We start from the raw sequence: 20,140 nt of genomic DNA, 5'->3' as shown, positions 1-20,140 counted from the left end.
GTACACATGAATGTTTCTTTTTTCGGTTCACCAAAACAAAAATCTCACTCCAAGCTGAATTCAAATGTTGGCAGCCCTGCATTTAGCTGCTTAGCTTAGCTTAGCATAATAGCTGGAAACGGGGAAAGACTTAGCCTTGCTTCGACCAAAAGTTAAAAAGTAAAACAATAACTTGTTTAGTGATTTTAAGAGCAGAGTGTATGTTTAGCAATTAAGATGAACATATTTAATCCCCAATGGACCTTAAGTAGGACACATTTTATTTCAAAGTTTCCAACGTTTTTTGATGAATGCTACTTTGAGCTAGAGATGCTACAGATGGCATTGCTCACTTCTCAAAGGAAGCTCAATCCAGAAAGTTGTTGTGGTTTTACATGCAGTTAATAGTTTTGCTGCCAATTTAGATATTTCAATCCCAAATGGATGTAAAAAACCTTTACAAATTTTTTTTTTTAAACATCAGCGAAATTAGGAAACAACCAGTAATCACCGGCTGCAGTAGGACCAGTAAAGAAGTCGCAGTCTGACGTACCTTTTCAGTGTCTATGCCCCGAGACATGGACCAGGTGGAGGCGATGTAGTCCATAACTCTTTCACTCAAGCCCTTGGGCACCTGGTAGAGTTTGAGGAAGTCCCGCACGCTGTTAATCATCTCGTGGTAGCGATTTGTGTTTGCGTACATCTGCTGGAAGATTGTTGTCACATTACCAAAGATGGTGGCGTAAAGAAGGGCTGGGGAAATACAAAAAAGGAAAGTAAAATTCTGATTTTTGTATGAAATCATATGATTTATTAGCTGCTTGTATTGAGTTGACTTCATGAGGAATGGTTGATTGTGTGCCATAAAAGAAATGTGAAAAGGAAAATATGTGAAAATGCAATTTATTGTCCTTTTAAAGATCTGATAGACACTGGATATGTTGTAGGGATTCAGTGTTTGGCTCAACCCCACTAAGGTCAATTATTTTCTTCAAGTATTCGTTTTTTCAAATCATCCTGTGGGAATTTGAAATGTTTATTAAGAGGCTTATAAACCCAGGGTCACATAAGACTGCAGAACAATCAAAAAAATAAATATTCGAGCTTCCCAAGCAAAAAAAACTCCAAATGAAGGTTTAAAAAAATGAAATAACTGTTTTACAGTACATGGATACAAACTCTCCCAAAACGTGGTTTACAGCGACAAAATATATATTCCTCCAATTTGTGGTTTATGCACATTCAAATGTACAAATATTTGCAACGCTGCACTGTTGGCCTTGCAATATAAACTACAACTAATAATAATATATCAGACTAAATGTGCCTTAAGACTTACAGTAATATTGTTTTATGTGGTGAGCACTTGGATCAATCCAGTGGGATATTAACAATTACTTCTCATCATTGCCTTCTAACAAATTCCACAAAACTCTCACCAAGGGTAAAATCTATAACTACAGCTCTGTATTGATGTGCAGAAACCTCCACCGCCATGCAGTTGTAATATATAAGGATGTCTCAAAGTGATATAAGGAATAAAGGAAGAGCACAGCAGTGCATCTGAGGTGGTTGAGCTGGTGCAACAGCTGGCGCGTACGGATCAAAGCGATCAGATGTCTGCAGCAAGTGTGTAGTATTCTCTCGGCTCTGCGGCGCTAATTAGCCCGAAGGACGGAGAGGAAACATGCCAGACACACGTTTCAATTATCCTAGGATGATGACAGTAACCTGTGCATGCATTTGTGTGTGTGAGCGTTTGTTTATTTCACAATGCACAATCAAAGAGTTGAAGAAGTGCACAGGGAATAATGCTAATTAAAAAGTGCTCCTCACGGACGAGGATGACGGCAGGTTTCATCCTTTCATCCCCATCACTTGTTCAGCCATGCTATCAAGCCTTGTAGTGTTGTCTGATTTTCTTGATCTAAACATGAACAATTTGCTCGTTTGTAACCCATCCGCAGGCCTCAGAATTCAGCAGGTTTACAGATCAAGACAGGTTATTTAAAAAGGTCAGAGCCAATTAAATCTAACATGATTTCCTCTTGAGGATGCCCAAGTTTTTCTATGAATGCAACGTTGAGCTCAAGCACTGTCTGCTTTTGATAATAGGCTGCTTGATTTTGCCACAGTACAACCTGACCTGATTTACAAAACAGATTAACAATGAAAAATGCCTTTCATTTATTTTGACGTTCAGAGCATCAACGGCAGAGGATTGTTTTAGTCCTGCAGCTCAAAGCAAGTGGAATAATACACTATATATATCATAATTGTTCTATACTATCCAGGTTACACCAACCACGCTGCATTTGTATACATTGTTTTAAAGTCAAGCTATTAACACATTATGTCAAAATTGGCTGTAATGCTTTAAATTAGAAATGATTGCTCACTCGGTCCAAAAAAACATGCCACATCACTCCGATCCTTTCTGCCCTGCACTGGCTCCCTGTCCATCTCAGAACCCAATTCAAAGTATCGGTCTTCACATATAGAGCTTTCCATGGCCATGCCCCAGCCTCCACCCTCACAGCACAACCCGGGCCCTGAGGTCCTCTGAGCAAGGCCTCCTAAGAGTGCCCCGAACCAGGCTAAAGACTAAGGGGGACCGTGCCTTTGAGGCGGTGGCCCCAAGGCTTTGGAACGAACTCCCCCAGAAACTAAGAGCCTCTGCCTCAATAGAGATTTTTAAGGGGCAGTTAAAGACCCACCTTTTTTTCCGACAGTTCTTTGGGTCGCCGGAGGAGGTGAGTTAGTAGCTGTCTTTCATTGGTGTTTTATCCTATGTGTTACCTGCTGTTGTTTTATGCCTTTTATTCTACATTGTATAGTTGTACTTTGAATTGTGTCCTGTGTACAGTAAAGCACTTTGTACATCCGTGTTGAGAAGGGTGCTATATAAATAAAGTTTTACTAGTCTTCCTCTTGCTTCTTTATCCCCTCTTCGAATGACATCTCCTTTTAACAGCACACAGGTGCCAATCATTTTCTTGATTGGTTTCCTCCAGCTTCTCTCAGGGTGCTTGATTAGCCACTCCCCTTTTTCTCAGGGAATCTGTAGGTGTGTTTACTTTCCCCTGTCCTGCTACATACTTACTTACTTACTAACAAACAAACGTTTCACATTTGAGACATCCCATTATAACACTCATATAATTTTAAACATTAGGCTCGTTATCTTAGCATTAACGCTGGAAACAGGGAACATTGTGCATGGCATGGACAAAACGTTTTTAAAAAAGCTTTATGTTGTGGTTCAATATATATGGCACGCACCTTAGATAAGTATATTCGCCAATGGACCTAAAAAGGGGCCTATTATGCTCATTTCCAGGTTTACATCTGTTCTTTGTGCCTTTACTGTGACATGCCTTCATGCTTTAATGTTCAAAAAGCTATTTTTTGTTCTCATACTGCCTGTGCTGCAGCACCTCTTTTCACCCTCTGTCTGAAACCAGAGCCCAGTCTGCTCTGATTGGTTAACTTGCCGGCTCTGTTGTGATTGGTCAACCGCTTAGAGATGTCCTGCCCCTTATGCTATCACTAACAATCTGATTGAGCGCTAGCCAAAAGGAGTGCGAGAGTTACATAATGATGTCACAATGTTAGATAAACTTTGTGATTTTAGCCTTTGCAGACCATTTACGTGCACGAAAACCTAATCAACTCACTACAGGAAAAAAAGAGCAAATATCAAAGTTGCCAAAGTTTTTCGACGAATGCTACATCGACTACATCGAGCCTCTGCACAGACGGCGTTGCGCACTTCTCTGAAAGATCACATGATGTTATAACAAAGGAAAGTTAATGGGCCCCGTGGAGTGGTGCTTCATCTTCTCCACAACAGCGCCCTTTACTTGCTGACGTACAGAACTTCATCGAGCTGGGCATCCAACAGCTGGCTTGTTCGAGGGGTAGTTAAAAATCAGTTGTCAGAAACTCAACCCCCAGGCCAACAGTAACCATAGAAACAGGACGTATGTACAGCCCCCCCCCCCTTCTCCCCAATCCCTCGTCACACTGTGATCTTCTACTGCCAGCACCGATCCAGCGCTTGTGGTAAAAATAGCTCAGTATCAGAGCATCCATATTTCATAGAGAACAGCCATAGACTACAGTAGATAGCATCTACAACTGAACCATCCCGAAGCAGTCTGCGTTTTGAAAGAAAAATACATTTAAATATTCCGATTTTTATCTCACAATGAGAGATTTAAACTTAGACAAGTCTGCAGATGAGTTTTGCCAGTTCTCCCTCGAGAGTGTATTCATAAACCTGAGCAGCCAAAAGATAGAGGGGGGGGACAATCATGCTCTCTTCTCAGGGCTGAAAAAAGTAGAAGGGAGGTGAGGAGTGATTGCATCGGGATCGCAGGGAGCACTGTGCAAAATTGATCCTCAGGTCAGTTATTGCTTCGAGGCTCGCCGCCGCGTTCAGTCACACATAAATACATGGCGGCACACTGTAGGAGCCACACACGCAGAAGATGCCAAATGAATGATTCATATTGAGATGTGGAAAGAAGGGCAAGCTGTGAGAATCTGCCTGCTTCATTTCTGTTTGTTTTGTTAGAGGCAGAAGGTTTTTAACTGAATTGTTATCCAGATATTGTTAATCATGCCTACAGCAAAACTGGCTAATTATAGGGTGACATAAACAGACATTGTTCATATCGTAAATGTCACTATTCCTCAGATATTACTGTATTTGATAACTCTTTTGTTTCTATTTATAACTTTTAACACATATACATCTTAAAAACAGCCATTAAGCGACAGAATATGTTTAAAATGCTCCTCTAATACTCTGGGGAGGAGCTGTCTTATTCACTGTTTCAACAGCTTTTTTGTGGCATTCCAGACAGACTCGTTCGCATCGTTTGAGCGATGCATTACGCTCCAGAAAACCTTAATTATTCAGCACATTGTCACACAGGAGTCTGATGTAATGAGTCTAATGTAGGCAAGAATAAAAAAGCTCCTGCTGAACTGTATATGTCAAATTATCAAAGTGGACGGACTGGAGATGACAGCAGTGTAGATGAGACTGAAAAATAAACTGGTACAAGCTAAACGTAAGTTCTTAAAACCCATGACAGCTTTCTCAATTTCACATTGAATGAATGTGCCATATATTAAGCCAGTGTATTTCTCGATAATGCTTCAGTTTTTCCAAAGCTACAGTAGGAGTTGTTCTGTAAAAATGGTCACATCAGTGATGCAGAAGCCTGTTTCAAACATGCCAACATCTTTGATATAGTCAATGATTTAAATAAGTCTGGTGTTGTGTTCAATCAACCAGTCAACCAGAGCATTGTGGGATTGAGAATAGAAAGCAATCTGCTTTTGCCAGACCCAGAAAAACAAATGCACCCATGGAAAATAGCAACATAAAATTGCGCTCCTATGTGATGGGAAAAACCCCAAAAAGCATAATAGGGCCTCTTTGAAATGCTCCTGTTATCTATACTGAACAGTAGCTAGTAGGCAGTGAAAGTAAACACAGGCCTATGAAGTTGTAAATGAAATAAAACTGCAGTTGTGGCATTGAACTCCATTCAAATTTAGCAGCATATTCAGGTTTAGAGGAGAGTTAGAAATACTGCTCAGCTAATCATCTGTAAAGTTCTATTTTCTTAACTTCGATGGCTCAATTCATAATTCATTTATTCATCTACCTCAGTGGAATGTGGCTTTAAAGAGCATATTTAACTTCTCATACATCAGGTATCTGCTACATTGGATGAAAGATAAAACGGCTCAACTCACATCCAATCATCATCATGGCCACTGCAAAGATTTTCTCTCCGTCTGTTGTCGGGGCGATGTTTCCGAAGCCGATGCTGGTGAGGCTGGTCATGGTGAAGTAGAGCGAGGTGATGTACACCGAGTCTTTGTTGGGCCCGCCCTCCCACTTCCCTGAGCCGCTGACGTTGAAGCGGTACGGGTTTCCCACCGACTCTGCCAGGATGTAGAGCCAGCTGTCCATCCGCACGTAGTTTGTTTCCTCATCGATTACCTCGTAGTCACCGATGCTGAACCTGGAGAGCCAGATGTGAGCAGGAAACCAATAATGAGTAATGTGTTGGAGATGCATTCAGGTTCAGGGTCATTTATTCACACTCATGTGTAGATTTGGTTTGCAGTAAGAAGACAAGTTATCCATGTTTCAAACAACTATGATAACAGACACATCTATAAAAAGTTAAAGCCACTACAATAAACATAACTACAACTTGAACAAAGCTCTTTTCTAAAGCATTTCACACTTACTATACTGTCAATCATCTTGCTACTCCCTTAACATGAAGAAGGGTCTACTAGGTGTCCGGTGTTTGCTCTTCTGTCAAAAAGACTGAATCTCATTTGTTCAGAATCCACCTTGGCACATATACACTTATTTATTTTATTTTGAATGAAAGCATCAGCGAAATATATTTAATGAAATGTTCTACTTAGTGTATAAAAGTCTACAGAAAAACGAAATGCTGTGGGAGGCTCAACAGGAAATACTCTCAGGTGTTTGACAAACACATCTGTCCAACGTGTTCCTCTCTCACAGGTGGCATGTCTATTAGCTGCAAGACATATTTCACTCATCAGATTATTTGAAGTCAATTTTAGGGGCCTGAAGAGGTTATTTTCAACAGTATTGCTTGTGATAAAAGCAACAAAGCAAAAATACAACAGATTAACCACAATTCTGTGTGGCAGGATTTCAATGTTCTTATTTCATATCTTAGTGTTCATGATTAATCCTGCTGACGTTTCTCCTCTCAACACCGCTGTCGCTGGGCTTGTGTCCATGCCAACCATAGAAACCAACTTGAGAGAAAGATTCAGGAGCTATTTTTATTTGAATCTGAGTCTGAGGTTTTCACCGGCTTAATTTATTAAAGTTAGATTTATTCTGTCTGGGCCAAAAAACAATGTTTATGATATGTGTCAGAGCCTCTTGTTGGAGCCCAGTTTGTTAACCACATAACATGTTGCATATTAACTTGTTTTAACATCTGATAGAAGCACATAATGTTGTGGTCATGAATATTTTACTTGAATATGTCTTGTGATCTTTGTTTATGAGGGATGGGTCAACTGTTTGTATGTGTGCGTAGTTGGAAGAACGTCACAAAATGAACATAAACGGCCATCTGCAAAGAAAATGTATTTATTGTCATCTATCAAACACATTTTCCTTGTTTTTATGTATGCACGTCATTAAGTTTTCATGGTGGCATCTTCATCTGTCTGTGTTTAGACATTCCCATAAACATAATGAATCAACGTACAGTATGCTGCCTCCACTCTACTTGCCCCCTGTAGAGTAGATGATCTGATTAGACTGAGGCCTGCACGCCTACATTTACATATTAATGAGGGGAAACGGATTCCCTTGAAACCTTTAAAACTGTTTCTGTAAGGTACCAAAACATACAGTTTGATGAGTAAAAACAAGCATGTTTAGTGCTAATGAATGCATTAATTAGCCTTATCAATGGCCTCATTATATTAATTGGCTACGCTATTAGAACGTAGCAGTCTTTCATGTGTTATGTAATGTATTTGCACGCGTACAGTAACTATCCTTATACGTTTTTGATTCCTTTCTGACAACAGTATAATAAAAACTAGAAATCCCTGTATTGAATATAAAGTTCATTATCCATACTGAATATTATATCTCTCTTATAGCAGGAGATAAGTACATTTCTGTACTTACAGTAAGGACATGTTTGGGGAACAGTGTTGAAAGAGGGTCAGAATCAAACCACAGCGGGGACGAAGCCCAGGGACATGGGTTGCATATTTAAATAAAATGTCTGAGTACTTCCTCCACCATTGGTAAGAAGTAACATAACATTAATAAATCAAATGTAAGTAAAATACACACTGTTTTCACACACACATGTAAATAATATTTGCACATGACCAAATATGTATATATGTGCATTTTAATTCATTTCTTATTTTATAGTTATTTATCATTTTTTAATTTGTATCTTTGATTTGATCCTTAATTGTATTAATCTGTGCTGTCCTGTTTTTCAATCTTACCCTGTTGCTGTTAAACTACTGAATTAAAAAGGTCAATTTCATCTTAAATAAATAAATGTCATGAACATACCAGATGCAGGCCAGCCAGTGAGCGGCCAGTCCAAAAACACAGACCAGCAGCACCAGTACCGCCGCCCCGTACTCGATGTAGTGATCCAGTTTACGAGCGACCCGCCCCAGACGCAGCAGTCGGATCACCTTCAGAGAGCTGAACAGACTGCTGATCCCCTGGAACACCATTCACAGAGGAGAGGCAGAGAGAGAATCAGAAACAATACTTATATTTGTGTGTATATAAGTGTAACATATACTGTATATTTAAAATACTTGAGGTTTTTCTTTCTGTGTCTGTCCAACACCTGGAGGTATATTAATTAAACCCAAATGATGTTGCTCACATACAACTTTAAGTCGCTTTATTTGGTATGTAAGCCTTATATTACGAGTTGATAACACACTATAAAGTAGTTTTACGCAGCTGTAAAGACATTTATAAATTAGCCTTAAGTGTTTGGTTGGTAATTATAAATAATCCAGTAGCTGTGTCATGTAGATACAGATGAGAGTAACCAGGAGGAGTCATAACTGTTCATATATATATATATACATTATTAACGCTTAAAATATAGTATGGTATTACAAATGTATTAAATGCTTTTATACACTTTAAAACCGGTTTTAGTTTGCTGGTGTAGTTATGTATGTTTGTATTCTTCTATTTTGCCCCTCTACTTGTTTGTGTTTGCGTATGTTCTTCTTTGTTTCACTATTATTGAGTGACTTTGCTGCTCTGACAGGGCAATTTACCTTTGGGATTAAAACAATGAGCAACAAATACTTTACAAGACATCTAACATAGTAGACAAAATATAATACGCTGTTTTTTGAAAATATTTCAACTTCAGATTTAGCAGCAAAGGAGAACTGTTAATTAATAACACTCTACCCCAATCTGATAACTCCAAATGATCTCTGTTATCAAGATAAAGAAGCAATGAAACACGCCGTTAACATAACGTATGAACCGATGAAGTGAAACAAAAACACATTGGAAAACATTTTATAGAATCTGGTGAAAATGTGTGAAACTACAGCAGATGTGATATGAACAGCAAACACAGAATATGGAAACAAGATTCAAAACGATGAAGTACACAATATATTAAGATTCAAAATATGCTGAGTTCATCTTGAAAACATTTCTCTGCAATGTGATGATATTTTACAACTTCTGGCGCTTACATAACCGGCAGATAAATGTCTACTCAGCTCAAATGAATATATTGAAACACCCACTCAAACAGACAATTGCAGTCCCATCAGTTTTCTGCTGCTATTCTGCGTGTGTGTGCGTGTGTGTGTGTGTGTGTGTGTGTGTGTGTGCGTGCATGCGTGCGTGCGTGCGTGCGTGCGTGCGTGCGTGCGTGCGTGCGTGCGTCTGTCTGTTGGGAAGGGTATTGATTTGCTAATGTGCTGTGGTCTGCAATGCGAGTACAACTGCAGCGCTTGCTGTCACTTGATCTGATCTCGCTGCCTGCTAGACACCTCGGCTTCTTCAAAATCACTTTACAGACCTGAGCTGCAACGCAACTCGATTACCAGAGCCATCGACTTTAAGAGTACTGCTGCAAACACCAGGTGGGATAGAAGTTCATGTAGCCTAAAATAAATGTTATTAAAGGCATTGTTTGACAATCTGGGAAATATGCTTTTTTGCTAAGTGATAGATGAGCAATCGTTCTCTTAATGTAGAGCAATTGCCAGCAGGAGGTTTGAAAATACACCCTCCAGCGTTAGTTTATACAACATACAGAGATTAGACTGCTTTTATAGTTTGCGATTTTATGGGGAGTGACGTGCGTGCCGTCTGTTTCCCCCTGCTAACAGTAATAATGCTAAGCTAGGCTTAAAGGGCAGTAATCAAACTGGGGACAGTTCATCAATATGCTCCATATTATTTGATATCTCGAATTAGAGTGCAGAAAACATTATTCATTTTCATTTGTACACAAACAATTGGTGTTTCAACGGGGCGCTAGCCACATGTTTGATTCCCTTTCATTACACTCGTTTTGCTAAACGAATGGACTCATGACTTGCCGAGAAATCAGATATTTTATATATATTTAATCTTTTCCTTCTCGCACCAAAACAGTGAATAAGCATATTCCCCAAAATGCCAAAGCACTCCTTTAAGAAATTTAATGACCTGTTATTATATTAGAAAAGGTACCATTAAGTCATACGTTTTTACTTTTACTAAATAAGACCTTTTTTTAAAAATTCAATTTTATCATGTTTTATCAAACCACTGTAAAGCGTCTCTGAGCACCTGAAAAAGCACTTTGAAATTAAATGTATTATTATTATTATTATTATTATTATTAAGATAAATAAGTGATCTAAAGTGGGATTGTTTTTTGAACTTGAGAAAAAATGTGTTTTCCAATGTCCAATTTAAACATCATAATGAGAGGTCATACATTTAAGCTACTGACACCCAATTCGTTAGCTGATAAAAAGAGTCAAAAAATATGCTGTCAAATGAAGGTGGCTACAAAAGAGGTGGTTCTTATAATGGACAGCACACAAAGTTCAAAAATCCTTCTAATAAATCCAATTCTAATGCCTGGATGGCTCTTACTTTGAAATCTGTTGCTGCAGTACATTTGTCACAAATGACATGTTTGTTAGTGCTGACGTGAGGACTGAATCAGCTCTCATGCAGCTTTAATAACGCTGCTTTCAAATTGTACTAGAACATTATGTGATAGATGTTATCTGCTGGCAATGAAAAGCTTTAACAGGAAAAAAAACAAGCAGCACAAATCTTAACTTGCTCTCTGTGACACTTATTTCATGCATTGATGCTTCTGCTGTCATACTCTCATCGGGCGCCACAGCTGAAATGTGGGTGCAAGAGGAAATGTCAGAGGAAATGGGGGACTATCAAAGCCTGATGGAGAGTAAATGTAAGGTGTTCATCAAGTGAGCATGTGAAATAAAACACAAAACTGTTCATAATCATATTCTAATCAAACTGGAGCCTACTTGAGTGACAGCTTGGTGGTTCCAATTCTTCCCATCACGTCCCATGCATGAATACAGGCAGAAGAGGAAGAGGTGGGGGGCCATGCAAACAGAACGGATGAAAAAGAAGAAAAAACAAAAACGAAGCACAAGTAAGAGAGAAGACACTTGATCAGTGGTAAGCGATGAATAAACACGTAACAAAATCAATATTCAATAAAAGGCTTCAAATGAAGAGATCTGTGTTTGTAAAGCATGAGCAGTGTGACCAAAGCATGCACTGACACGTTGTCAGTAGCAACATGAAGCGGGTTATCTGTTGTTTTAGGTTATCACTCATTAGAAGCCGACACAATAACAGCGAGCTTCAGTCAGTCAGTCTCGAGGTGACATGCGTTAGTTTAAGATTGCCAAGAACAACTTTGACAGCCGCTCCTCGTTAATGATCTCCCCCTTCCCTATTTGGAAACCTGTTGGGGGGGGAAAACAGCCATCAAAGTTATTCATGTCAGTCGTTGAGGTCGGTAGCAGCAGCAAAATGTTGGGGCTCCCGGTTTAATAACACAGCCGATTGTTTACCCGCTCTCATTTACCCAGGCCATGGATCGCCTCAAAGCAATTTGGAGCAAATTGGAGTCACTGAGTTGTTGCAGAGACTGGAAGATTATCCTGGAAGTGGATGGTCATCTTTCATGTTGGCTCACAGCTAATGTGTTCATAATGTTATAAAAGGCTAAATATACACGTGACCTTCTCAGTGAAGCAATAGTAAGGCGCTGTAATGTGAAGTGTAGAGATGCAATAAACTATCAGTTGCAGAATTGTTGATTTCTAATTAAAGGGACCCTATTATGCTTTGTAGGGTTTGCTTTCCTGTAGTGTGTTTTATAGGAGTGCATGTAAATGGTCTGCATCGTAATATCATTAAGTAACATTTGCGCTTCCATTGGCTAGCGCGCCAACACATTTTACATATCGGCTTAGGGGCGGGACATCACAACAGAGCCGGCCAGCTAACCAATCAGAGCAGACTGGGCTCTGGTTTCAGACAGAGGGTGAAGTATGTATGAGGAAAAAATAGCACCTAAATATTGTTGTTTCAGTGAGTAAACACAATATAGTATACCTGATAGCATAAAGTCTAAATAGCCACTACATGATATGGGATAAACCTGATGCATTCTCTTTTATTTAAATGTATATATTTAAAAACTCCAACAATACATATTGCTAACACTTATTTTCTGAGTATCCAAATCCTGATATTGCGTAATGTTCCCTGCGATGGCGTCAACAAAACACATTTAACAGCTACCGCGTTGGGCTGGGTGACTTATTATTTCATCACAAAGGCCATATTTCCAGCTCTCAAACAATGCCATGGCTGCAATTTTCTTTCGTGCCAGGTACTGTAGCTCCTCCACTAAACCTGATAAGAGAAGTGGTTTGCTGTCTACACTTCTGCCAAGAATAAACTACAATGAGCCTGTGACAGATTGTCCGCTTACTCACTGTTTACTTCTCCTTTGCTATAAAGTATAAAGGGACCTTTATTTAGCAGATCATGTGCAAAGCATGACGGATGGCAGTTAGCTCTAGTTTGGTGAAAATGAACTGTACAGGAAAATATTTTATTTTGCTTTTGTAGGATTTCTCTAGGGTTTTTAACAAACTTGTGGCAAAGCTTTCGTATTTTCTTTCTTATTAGGGGCGGTAATGTCACAATATGAAGTATCGCACCAGCATAGGCAGGAAGAGAACAGTAGAAGAAAATATGGGTGTAAACAATGCAGGTTAGGTGACAGTTAAAAAAATAAGCTTGGCGAAATGTTTCATGGAGGAAAGTAGCCCATTTGCTTTTCAATGCAACTCTGAACCTGAAACTTAGCATAACAGGGCCCCTTTAAGCTCACTTTAACATTGACTTATTATTGAATTTCGTTTTGTTTGCATGCTAAAAATATCAAATAACACCAGCGTTATCCTTTAAATCACTAAAGCTTGTTGTTTTTCCTTCCTGCTGAGCACTAACTGCTTCTGGTCACCGCTTCACTTTGTCAGCGTTTAGGATGCTGAAGCGCTGAAAGACTAGAAAGGGGATAAAAGGCTGGACCTCCAAACACAACTTAGTGCCTGCAGCCCACCGACAAACCACTTATTTTTTGTTTTTTATTGAAGCATCACAGCAGCATTTCATATTACGTAGTACTGTGTGTACAACCGGATAGCCCCTGAGAGCCGACACACACTGCGCTGCTCGCTGTGTGACCGGCCACGTCGTTTAATGCTTTCACAGCATTTCACCCAGACACAACAATACACACACATCATGAGACACTGAAGCACACACAGGCACACGATGATGCATTATTAGAATGAAAACCAGCAATTGCAAGACCCCGAGGCTCCATTTAATCAATGTTTATGTGAACATTTCGATCTGATTCAGAAGCTGGGGTTGCACTGTACAGAATATTTTCCATCAGAGGCAGATGGAGATCAAATGTACGTACAGTACCAGCTAAATATTTAGAACATAGATTTTCTGATATCACCATACAACACAGAATATTGTAAAATGTGGATGACACAAATGCAGGCAAGCATTATAATGTCACAAATAAACGAATACATGTTTTCCGCAAGGGGAAATTTAGACTTTTGGCAAACCTAAAACACACTTTTTTTCCTCATAAGAATATGGTAACATTTAAATGTATCTAGTAATATTTTCAATCAGACGCAGCTGGAGATATGTACGTACCAGCTAAATATTTTGTACATACATTTTCTCAACACACATCAAATATTTTACCATGAGAGAAAGGTAGTTTCCCTACTCTGTGTATATAACATTAATGCATTTGCGAACCACTCATGTTTGGCCTCTTGGCTAGATGAACACAAATCAATCAACAATCTAAATTAACTGATTCCTTAATCAACGACTCACTTAAATGACTAATTATTTCAGTGGGTAAACAGACACGAATCAAGGCAAGCAATGTTAGTCATAAATGAAAAACAAATGCATGTTTTCTTCTCTTTGGCTTGAGAAACTTAGACTTTCATTTTTCATAAGACAATTGTAAAACTGTAATGTATTTAGTTTAAAATGCCAGTGTAAGCTAGGGTTGCATACTAAGGGATCATTTCCCTCAGACTAAGCTGGAGATCTAATGTGCCAACCAGCTATACATATTGTAAATACGGTAGATTTGATCAGCATACAACACATACAATATTTTTAAATATTGATGACACAAATGCATGTAAGCAATATGATGTCATAAATAAACAACTAATACATGTTTTCTTCCTTTTTGCCTTAGGAAATGGAGACTTACAGCAAACCTCAACACCCTTTTTCTCACAAGTGTGTGTACTGTAATGTATCTAGTCAAAAGTGATGGTAACACAACATTACATTACATGTGACTTGTTCGACACTTTTATCCAACATAGTCAATACTGTGGGCAATCCCCACAGGAGCAATTTGGGGTGAAGTGTCTCAGGGACACAACGACATGCTGACTGCAGTGAGGTTTGAACCTGTCACCCCCTGATCCCAACACCTACGCACAACCCACTGCAGCACACGCCACAACAAACATCAGCTTTAATCCTGACTCGGCCCTTTTGTCAGCTGTCGTTAGGTGTTAATGGTTTTAGGGCATCAGCCGAGCTCTGAACGCCGCCTCTGTTTAATAATGTAACGCTCTTTCCCCAATTAAAATGTGCCAATTATCTCAAGATCCTGTGATAGCTCTCCAGCAAACACTCCTCATTACAGTCGAACATTTATGAATTCACAAACAAGCATATTATTATGTTGCTCCCTCATTTTTCCACTGTCACTGTAATAAACCAACAACAACCAGAGAACAGGATCTGATTGTCGTTATTAAGTCTGGTTGTGCGCCTGCATGGAAACCTAACAACCTGCCAGTCACCTCACAAATGATCCCCTCTCGGACTGCAGCTCTGTCTCAATTAGGTTGCAAAACAACTGGGCAGACAGAGAACAAGAAGAACTTCTCCAATGTGTTGGGATACAAATATTTTTTTTAAAACAGTAATCGTAAAATGCAGTTTGCTATTGACCTTATTTTACGTTGACTTCTTCAAATTGTATTGAAGTCTAAAGCCCAAAGATATTTTACATTTACAGTGATAAATAAAAAACGATTTTTATTGTATTTAATAAGACATGATTGGCCTTATTGATTAGAAAATGGCTAAATCAATTATCAAAATTGTTGCGATCAACTCAATCAGAGAACTTGCTGTTTTAGCTCCATATCAATACATCTGCTTAGTATCTCAGAGTAATGCCAGCTCACATTTTCCCAAACTTAAATTCAAATGACTTTTTATGTCTGAACAAAAGTCTGAAAACCATAAAATATTCAGTTTCAATCATCTAAAATAAAGAAAAGCAGCAAATCCTCCCGTCAGAGAAGCTGTAACTAGCAGATATTAGGCATGAAGGACATATCAAACCATAAAGTCTTTCTTTCTTGGAGTAAAAATCAAATACTCACTCAGCCCAAACTCAGCACTCACCTCGTCCACGTTCTCGAAGGCGTTGATGACGTCGTACGGCAGGCAGGACAGCAGGTCGATAACGAACCAGGTCTTCAGGTAGTTCATGCGGATCAGCTTGGGGTCCGAGATGACCTCGCCGGCGGGGCCCACGAACGTTGTGTGGAAGTTTAAAACGATGTCCACGAGGAAGATGACGTCCACGATGCTGTCCACCACCAGCCAGGTTACGTTGTTCTGCTTGGTCTTGAAGGAGACGTTATAGGGCACCATGATGGCCGTGTAGAAGGTGAGGATGAGGATGACCCAGTCCCACGTGGTCTTGAAGAGGCAGTAGTGCAGGATGATGTGGGGAGGGGTTTTGGGGGTCTCCTGTTTGTACTGAGGTAGGATTTCTGAGCCAAGCTGCAGTACCTGCCGAAAGACAGTGAGTCAGGAATACTTACAAAAACAGACACGTGAGTAAATCCCACCCTATGAAATTCACTACCCCAACCCATCAGAGACTCTTCCTCCCTCACTGCATTCAAAAAAATCACTTGTTCAACACCGCATTTAAACACTGACCACCCCCCCCCCCCCCTTTTCTGTGTTTGTTTGTCTCTTTATGTATTTTCTTCGTTTTTGTGTTATTCTCTGTCAAAGCGTCATGTCATATAAGTGTCATGTATTATTATTATCATTATTAAATATAAACAACAGGAGGCAAAAATACTGTTTATATTTTTAAACCTACCAGTCGTGCTATTTAACAGATGCTTTGTTGGCGTCAGGAACCGATATATTGTTATAATTATATATAAATATCTGGACTATTAACAGATGTATGTGCTATTAATATAGAGTATTTAGGTGGTGACACTTCACAGAGCGCAGGAGTTCAACACACACTATGGACAGAAGTGTTTATGATATCAAAAAACCTTGGTTCTGGACTAAGTGTCCAATGTTTCTTCCTTATTAAACGATGTGCACAGTAGCTATAGTGTAGATGTGGCAATGAAACGGCAGCAGTGCAACATGAATATATATAGGACAGATAACAGTATTTGTTTTACCGGAATCAAGTCATAAATAAAAAATGTCCTGTATCCACCGTACCTCAGCTAAGCGGGAGTGCTTGTGGACGTTTTCTCCTTTGTGCACTGTGGGCTGCAGCTGCTGGAGGACTCCTCTGCTGCTGGTGAGCGCTCGAGTCAGTCGGGCAAACTTTCCCCAGCCTGAGGATCAGAAACACAGACAGTATGCCCAATATTACGTTTCTGGTATTTTACATTCACTCGAGCTACACGATTTGTGGAAGGAGAGAAAAGACGGTGATGCATCTGTGTCTGTAAATTAGCTTAAAGGTCACATGTCATGCTTTTCCCGTTATTACCCGTCCCCTTGTGTGTTATGAAGGTTTTTCTGCATGTAAACGGTCTGCAGAGTCAAAACCCTTAAAGTACACCCTGTAGCGAGTAAAACTCTAACACAGAAAATACCTCCCCAAAACGCCTCGTTGGTGAAACGTCACTGTCCATTTGATTCTTCTGGGTACGTGCTTTCGTAAGCACGTACCCAGAACTAAATGGGCCAATCCGTGGAGCAGTTACGTTACGTCCACGGAGCCGTTACGTTAAGCCCCCGCTGATTGGTCCAAATTGACCAATCCACACACACACATTCAGTGCAGGCAGCTCGGCTGATTTCTGCTCCCTGCTGCAGGCTGATAACAGACAGTTGGGATCGCGGCGAAATTCTCTCTGCAGACCCATTCTCACAGCGTTTATCAACCTATAGACCTTTTTCTTACTCAATATCAAGCCACACTTATTGTTTTTATTTCGGCTGTGACTTTGTGTGTGTTCAGGTTGAGTTCGGCTGTGTTTGGCTGTGTATCGCTAAACAAGGAAATCACACCTCCACGGAGCTCAGCGCGATTCACAACTTACCGACCAATCAGAGCACACTGGGCTCACAGGGAGGGGGGAGGGGGGGGGGGAGCTGCAGCGAGCCGTTTAGTGGAGAAAGTGAATACTGCTGAATACACATACTTTACAGAGATGCTGTATGCGAAACCAATGTGAGTTTGGAAAATTGCACATTATTTTTCTATTTTAGTATACCTCAACAATGGAATTATGATCAGTCGGAATGGCCATGATATGGGACCTTTAAATTAAGCTTCTTAAAAAGCATGTTCTGTAAGTGATCTTGTTTATGTTAAGTGTTAATGTTTAGTAGAGCAGCAATAAGTCTTTAACAAGGACCTGTTTGGGGTTTCTGGGCTGTGAAAATCCATCAACGTTTTATTTACAAGCTTCTATTCTACTCCACACCTTTATTTGCCTTTTTATCAAGGTCATGAATCATATCCCTGCTGATATATATTTATTTTTCTGGTGTATTCAAATAATCTTTACTGATTGTACAAAAAGAACAGGCAACCAATTTAGCATTGCATTCCTGTCACATTTTCATTGCCAGTTTAAAACAAATTATCCAAATCCCTTCAGCAGAACCGGAGACATCACTCTTTTCATTCAATGCATATAGTTAATTTTTCTTAAGGAGATTAAAGGCAGTTTCCAATTAGCTCAATTAAGCTTTATATGTGTATTTCAGTTAGTTTTAATTTGTTGTGTTTTTTGCAATCTTATATACAAATGTCCTTTTCCTTAAAATGTTTGACTAAGCATCTGTTATTAAAGGTGGGGTAGGTAAGTTTCAGAAACCAGCTCGAGTGCACTAAAATTTGAAAGTACACAGCCAAAAAGAATCCGCCCCTTCCTTCAGACTTCCTTACAGAGCACCTCCTCGGCGAGAGCAGGCTGCAGTAACGTTACATATCAGGCAAAGCTAAACACATCTAGGTTAGCAATACTACACAGCCAAAGCAACCACGATATTGACTCTGGTTTGACTTCTCCTAGTTTCCACTTTCTTTTTGTTCTTAATTTGCTCCGTTACATTTTTTCTTTTGCGACCAGTAGACGATGTTGAACCTAACTCTGCCATGGTGAAAGTGGCCGCCTGTTGCTGGCGAGTCATTGAAGTACTGCTGCAATGCACGCCCAATGACGGCACGCCCAATGAGGGCACGAGATAGATTTGTGCGTGCACGAGATGGAAGGCTGACAGACAGGGCGGCAATCCAATGATTGGTTGTAGTTTTTACAGTATTACGGCTTCCACAGATGACATTTTTTAATGGATTTTTTGTCAAAGCACTTCAGATATTCATTGCTATCGTGATGTCAAGAGCATTCCATGGAATATAACAAAAAGTGTATCTCAAGACGGTTTCTGAAACTTACCTACCCCACCTTTAAGAAAAAGAGATTGCCTCCATGATTTAAAAAAGACAACAGCCCTAACCTGGTGTTTGTGATCTACTGCAGTGTTTGCCTCACTTCAGACCCACTCTCTATTCAGGCAGCAGAAACCGGTGCTTGTTAGTTTTGCTTGCAGGCAATGGCCCGTGTAAGAGAGAGAGAGAGAGAGAGAGAGAGAGAGAGAGAGAGAGAGAGAGAGAGAGAGAGAGAGAGAGAGAGAGCGCAACAGCCTCTACAGCAGCTACCTGTTGATGCTGAACTACAATCTCTATTTCATTAAATTCCACATCCTGTTTCTGTCACTGTGGCATGTTTTTTGTTGCACTGATCCGTGTTCTATTTTGGCAGTCTGCAACACTTTTACAGTCCAGTGAGTCATGTTGTGCTGAAAACCATCATGATGGCTGTGTATTTCACTGAGTGGGTGTTTCCCCCGAGCAGATGCACAATGCACAGGGTTGGATGATGATCGGTGGCCAACAAACTTTACCTCTACCTCTCGCAAATGTAGAACACATTTGAAAGGATTGAAGGGGCCATGAAGTGTTCATATAAATGCATTTTACATATTTCAATCCCAATGGAGTAGATATAACTTTCATTGGGAGATTCAGAGAGACAACCTCCTCTGATAAAAGGCATGACATCATACGAGTGTATCCTGTTGACTCACCTTTAGAGGAATCGTCTTCAATGGGCTGTTTAAAAGCTGTGATGTCACTGAACGTACAAAGAAACAGGACCACCTTCTCTTGTTCGTTTCGTATTGGAGCAATCTTCACAAAAAACCACACCGGCGTCCCTGAAAGTATAAAAAGAACAGAAATATATATTAAGCTGCATCATCTGCTTATTTTTATATTCGTTTAATTTTAAATCAACAGGGTTATAGAACATGACAGATTTGGAAAGGTGGAACAGATATTGACAATACTAAACAGGAATATACACATGTATAACATATATAACACATGGTTCTTCTCTTATTAAAGGGGCCCTATTTGTTGCTTTTTGGAATCTCTGAAGAGTGTTTTTGTTGATATAAAGTCCCCAAGTTCCCTTCAGGAGGGATTTTCTCTCCCACACACTCCCCCCCTGCCTGAAACGCCTCCATTGGACTACTTTGTTTACTTTTGTTAAAAGTCACATCACTATGTAACCCTCGCACTTCTATTGGCTAGCGCTCCAACTAATTGTATACACGTGA

The 20,140-nt window shown here is 39.8% G+C and overlaps 1 protein-coding gene and 1 long non-coding RNA gene across 9 annotated transcripts in view; one reads left to right on the top strand and one right to left on the bottom strand.

Annotated features, from left to right (window-relative positions):
- The window catches only part of kcnh1a (potassium voltage-gated channel, subfamily H (eag-related), member 1a), a 45,240-nt gene that overhangs the window by 12,362 nt on the left and 12,738 nt on the right, over positions 1-20,140 (bottom strand). For 5 of the 8 annotated variants that reach the window (XM_079690649.1, XM_079690653.1, XM_079690650.1 and 2 more), the window contains 7 exons: positions 19,607-19,735; positions 16,718-16,836; positions 15,638-16,030; positions 11,092-11,118; positions 8,111-8,268; positions 5,755-6,026; positions 533-732 (listed from right to left, as the gene is read on the bottom strand). In XM_079690649.1, the coding sequence (XP_079546775.1) occupies positions 533-732; positions 5,755-6,026; positions 8,111-8,268; positions 11,092-11,118; positions 15,638-16,030; positions 16,718-16,836; positions 19,607-19,735 (1,298 nt within the window). The remainder of the gene's footprint in view (positions 1-532; positions 733-5,754; positions 6,027-8,110; positions 8,269-11,091; positions 11,119-15,637; positions 16,031-16,717; positions 16,837-19,606; positions 19,736-20,140) is intronic. The other 3 variants (XM_079690652.1, XM_079690654.1, XM_079690651.1) reach the window with 2 other exon arrangements.
- On the top strand, positions 9,540-15,622 carry LOC307045126. Its single transcript, XR_013809785.1, has 4 exons — positions 9,540-9,678; positions 10,944-11,012; positions 11,149-11,248; positions 14,403-15,622. It is a non-coding gene; the product is annotated as an uncharacterized lncRNA (long non-coding RNA).

Source organism: Notothenia rossii (assembly GCF_949606895.1).
Source record: "Notothenia rossii genome assembly, chromosome: 6".
Lineage (NCBI taxonomy): Eukaryota > Metazoa > Chordata > Actinopteri > Perciformes > Nototheniidae > Notothenia > Notothenia rossii.
Note: the sequence above shows the minus strand (reverse complement) of the source record. Positions and strands in the feature narration are given on the sequence as shown.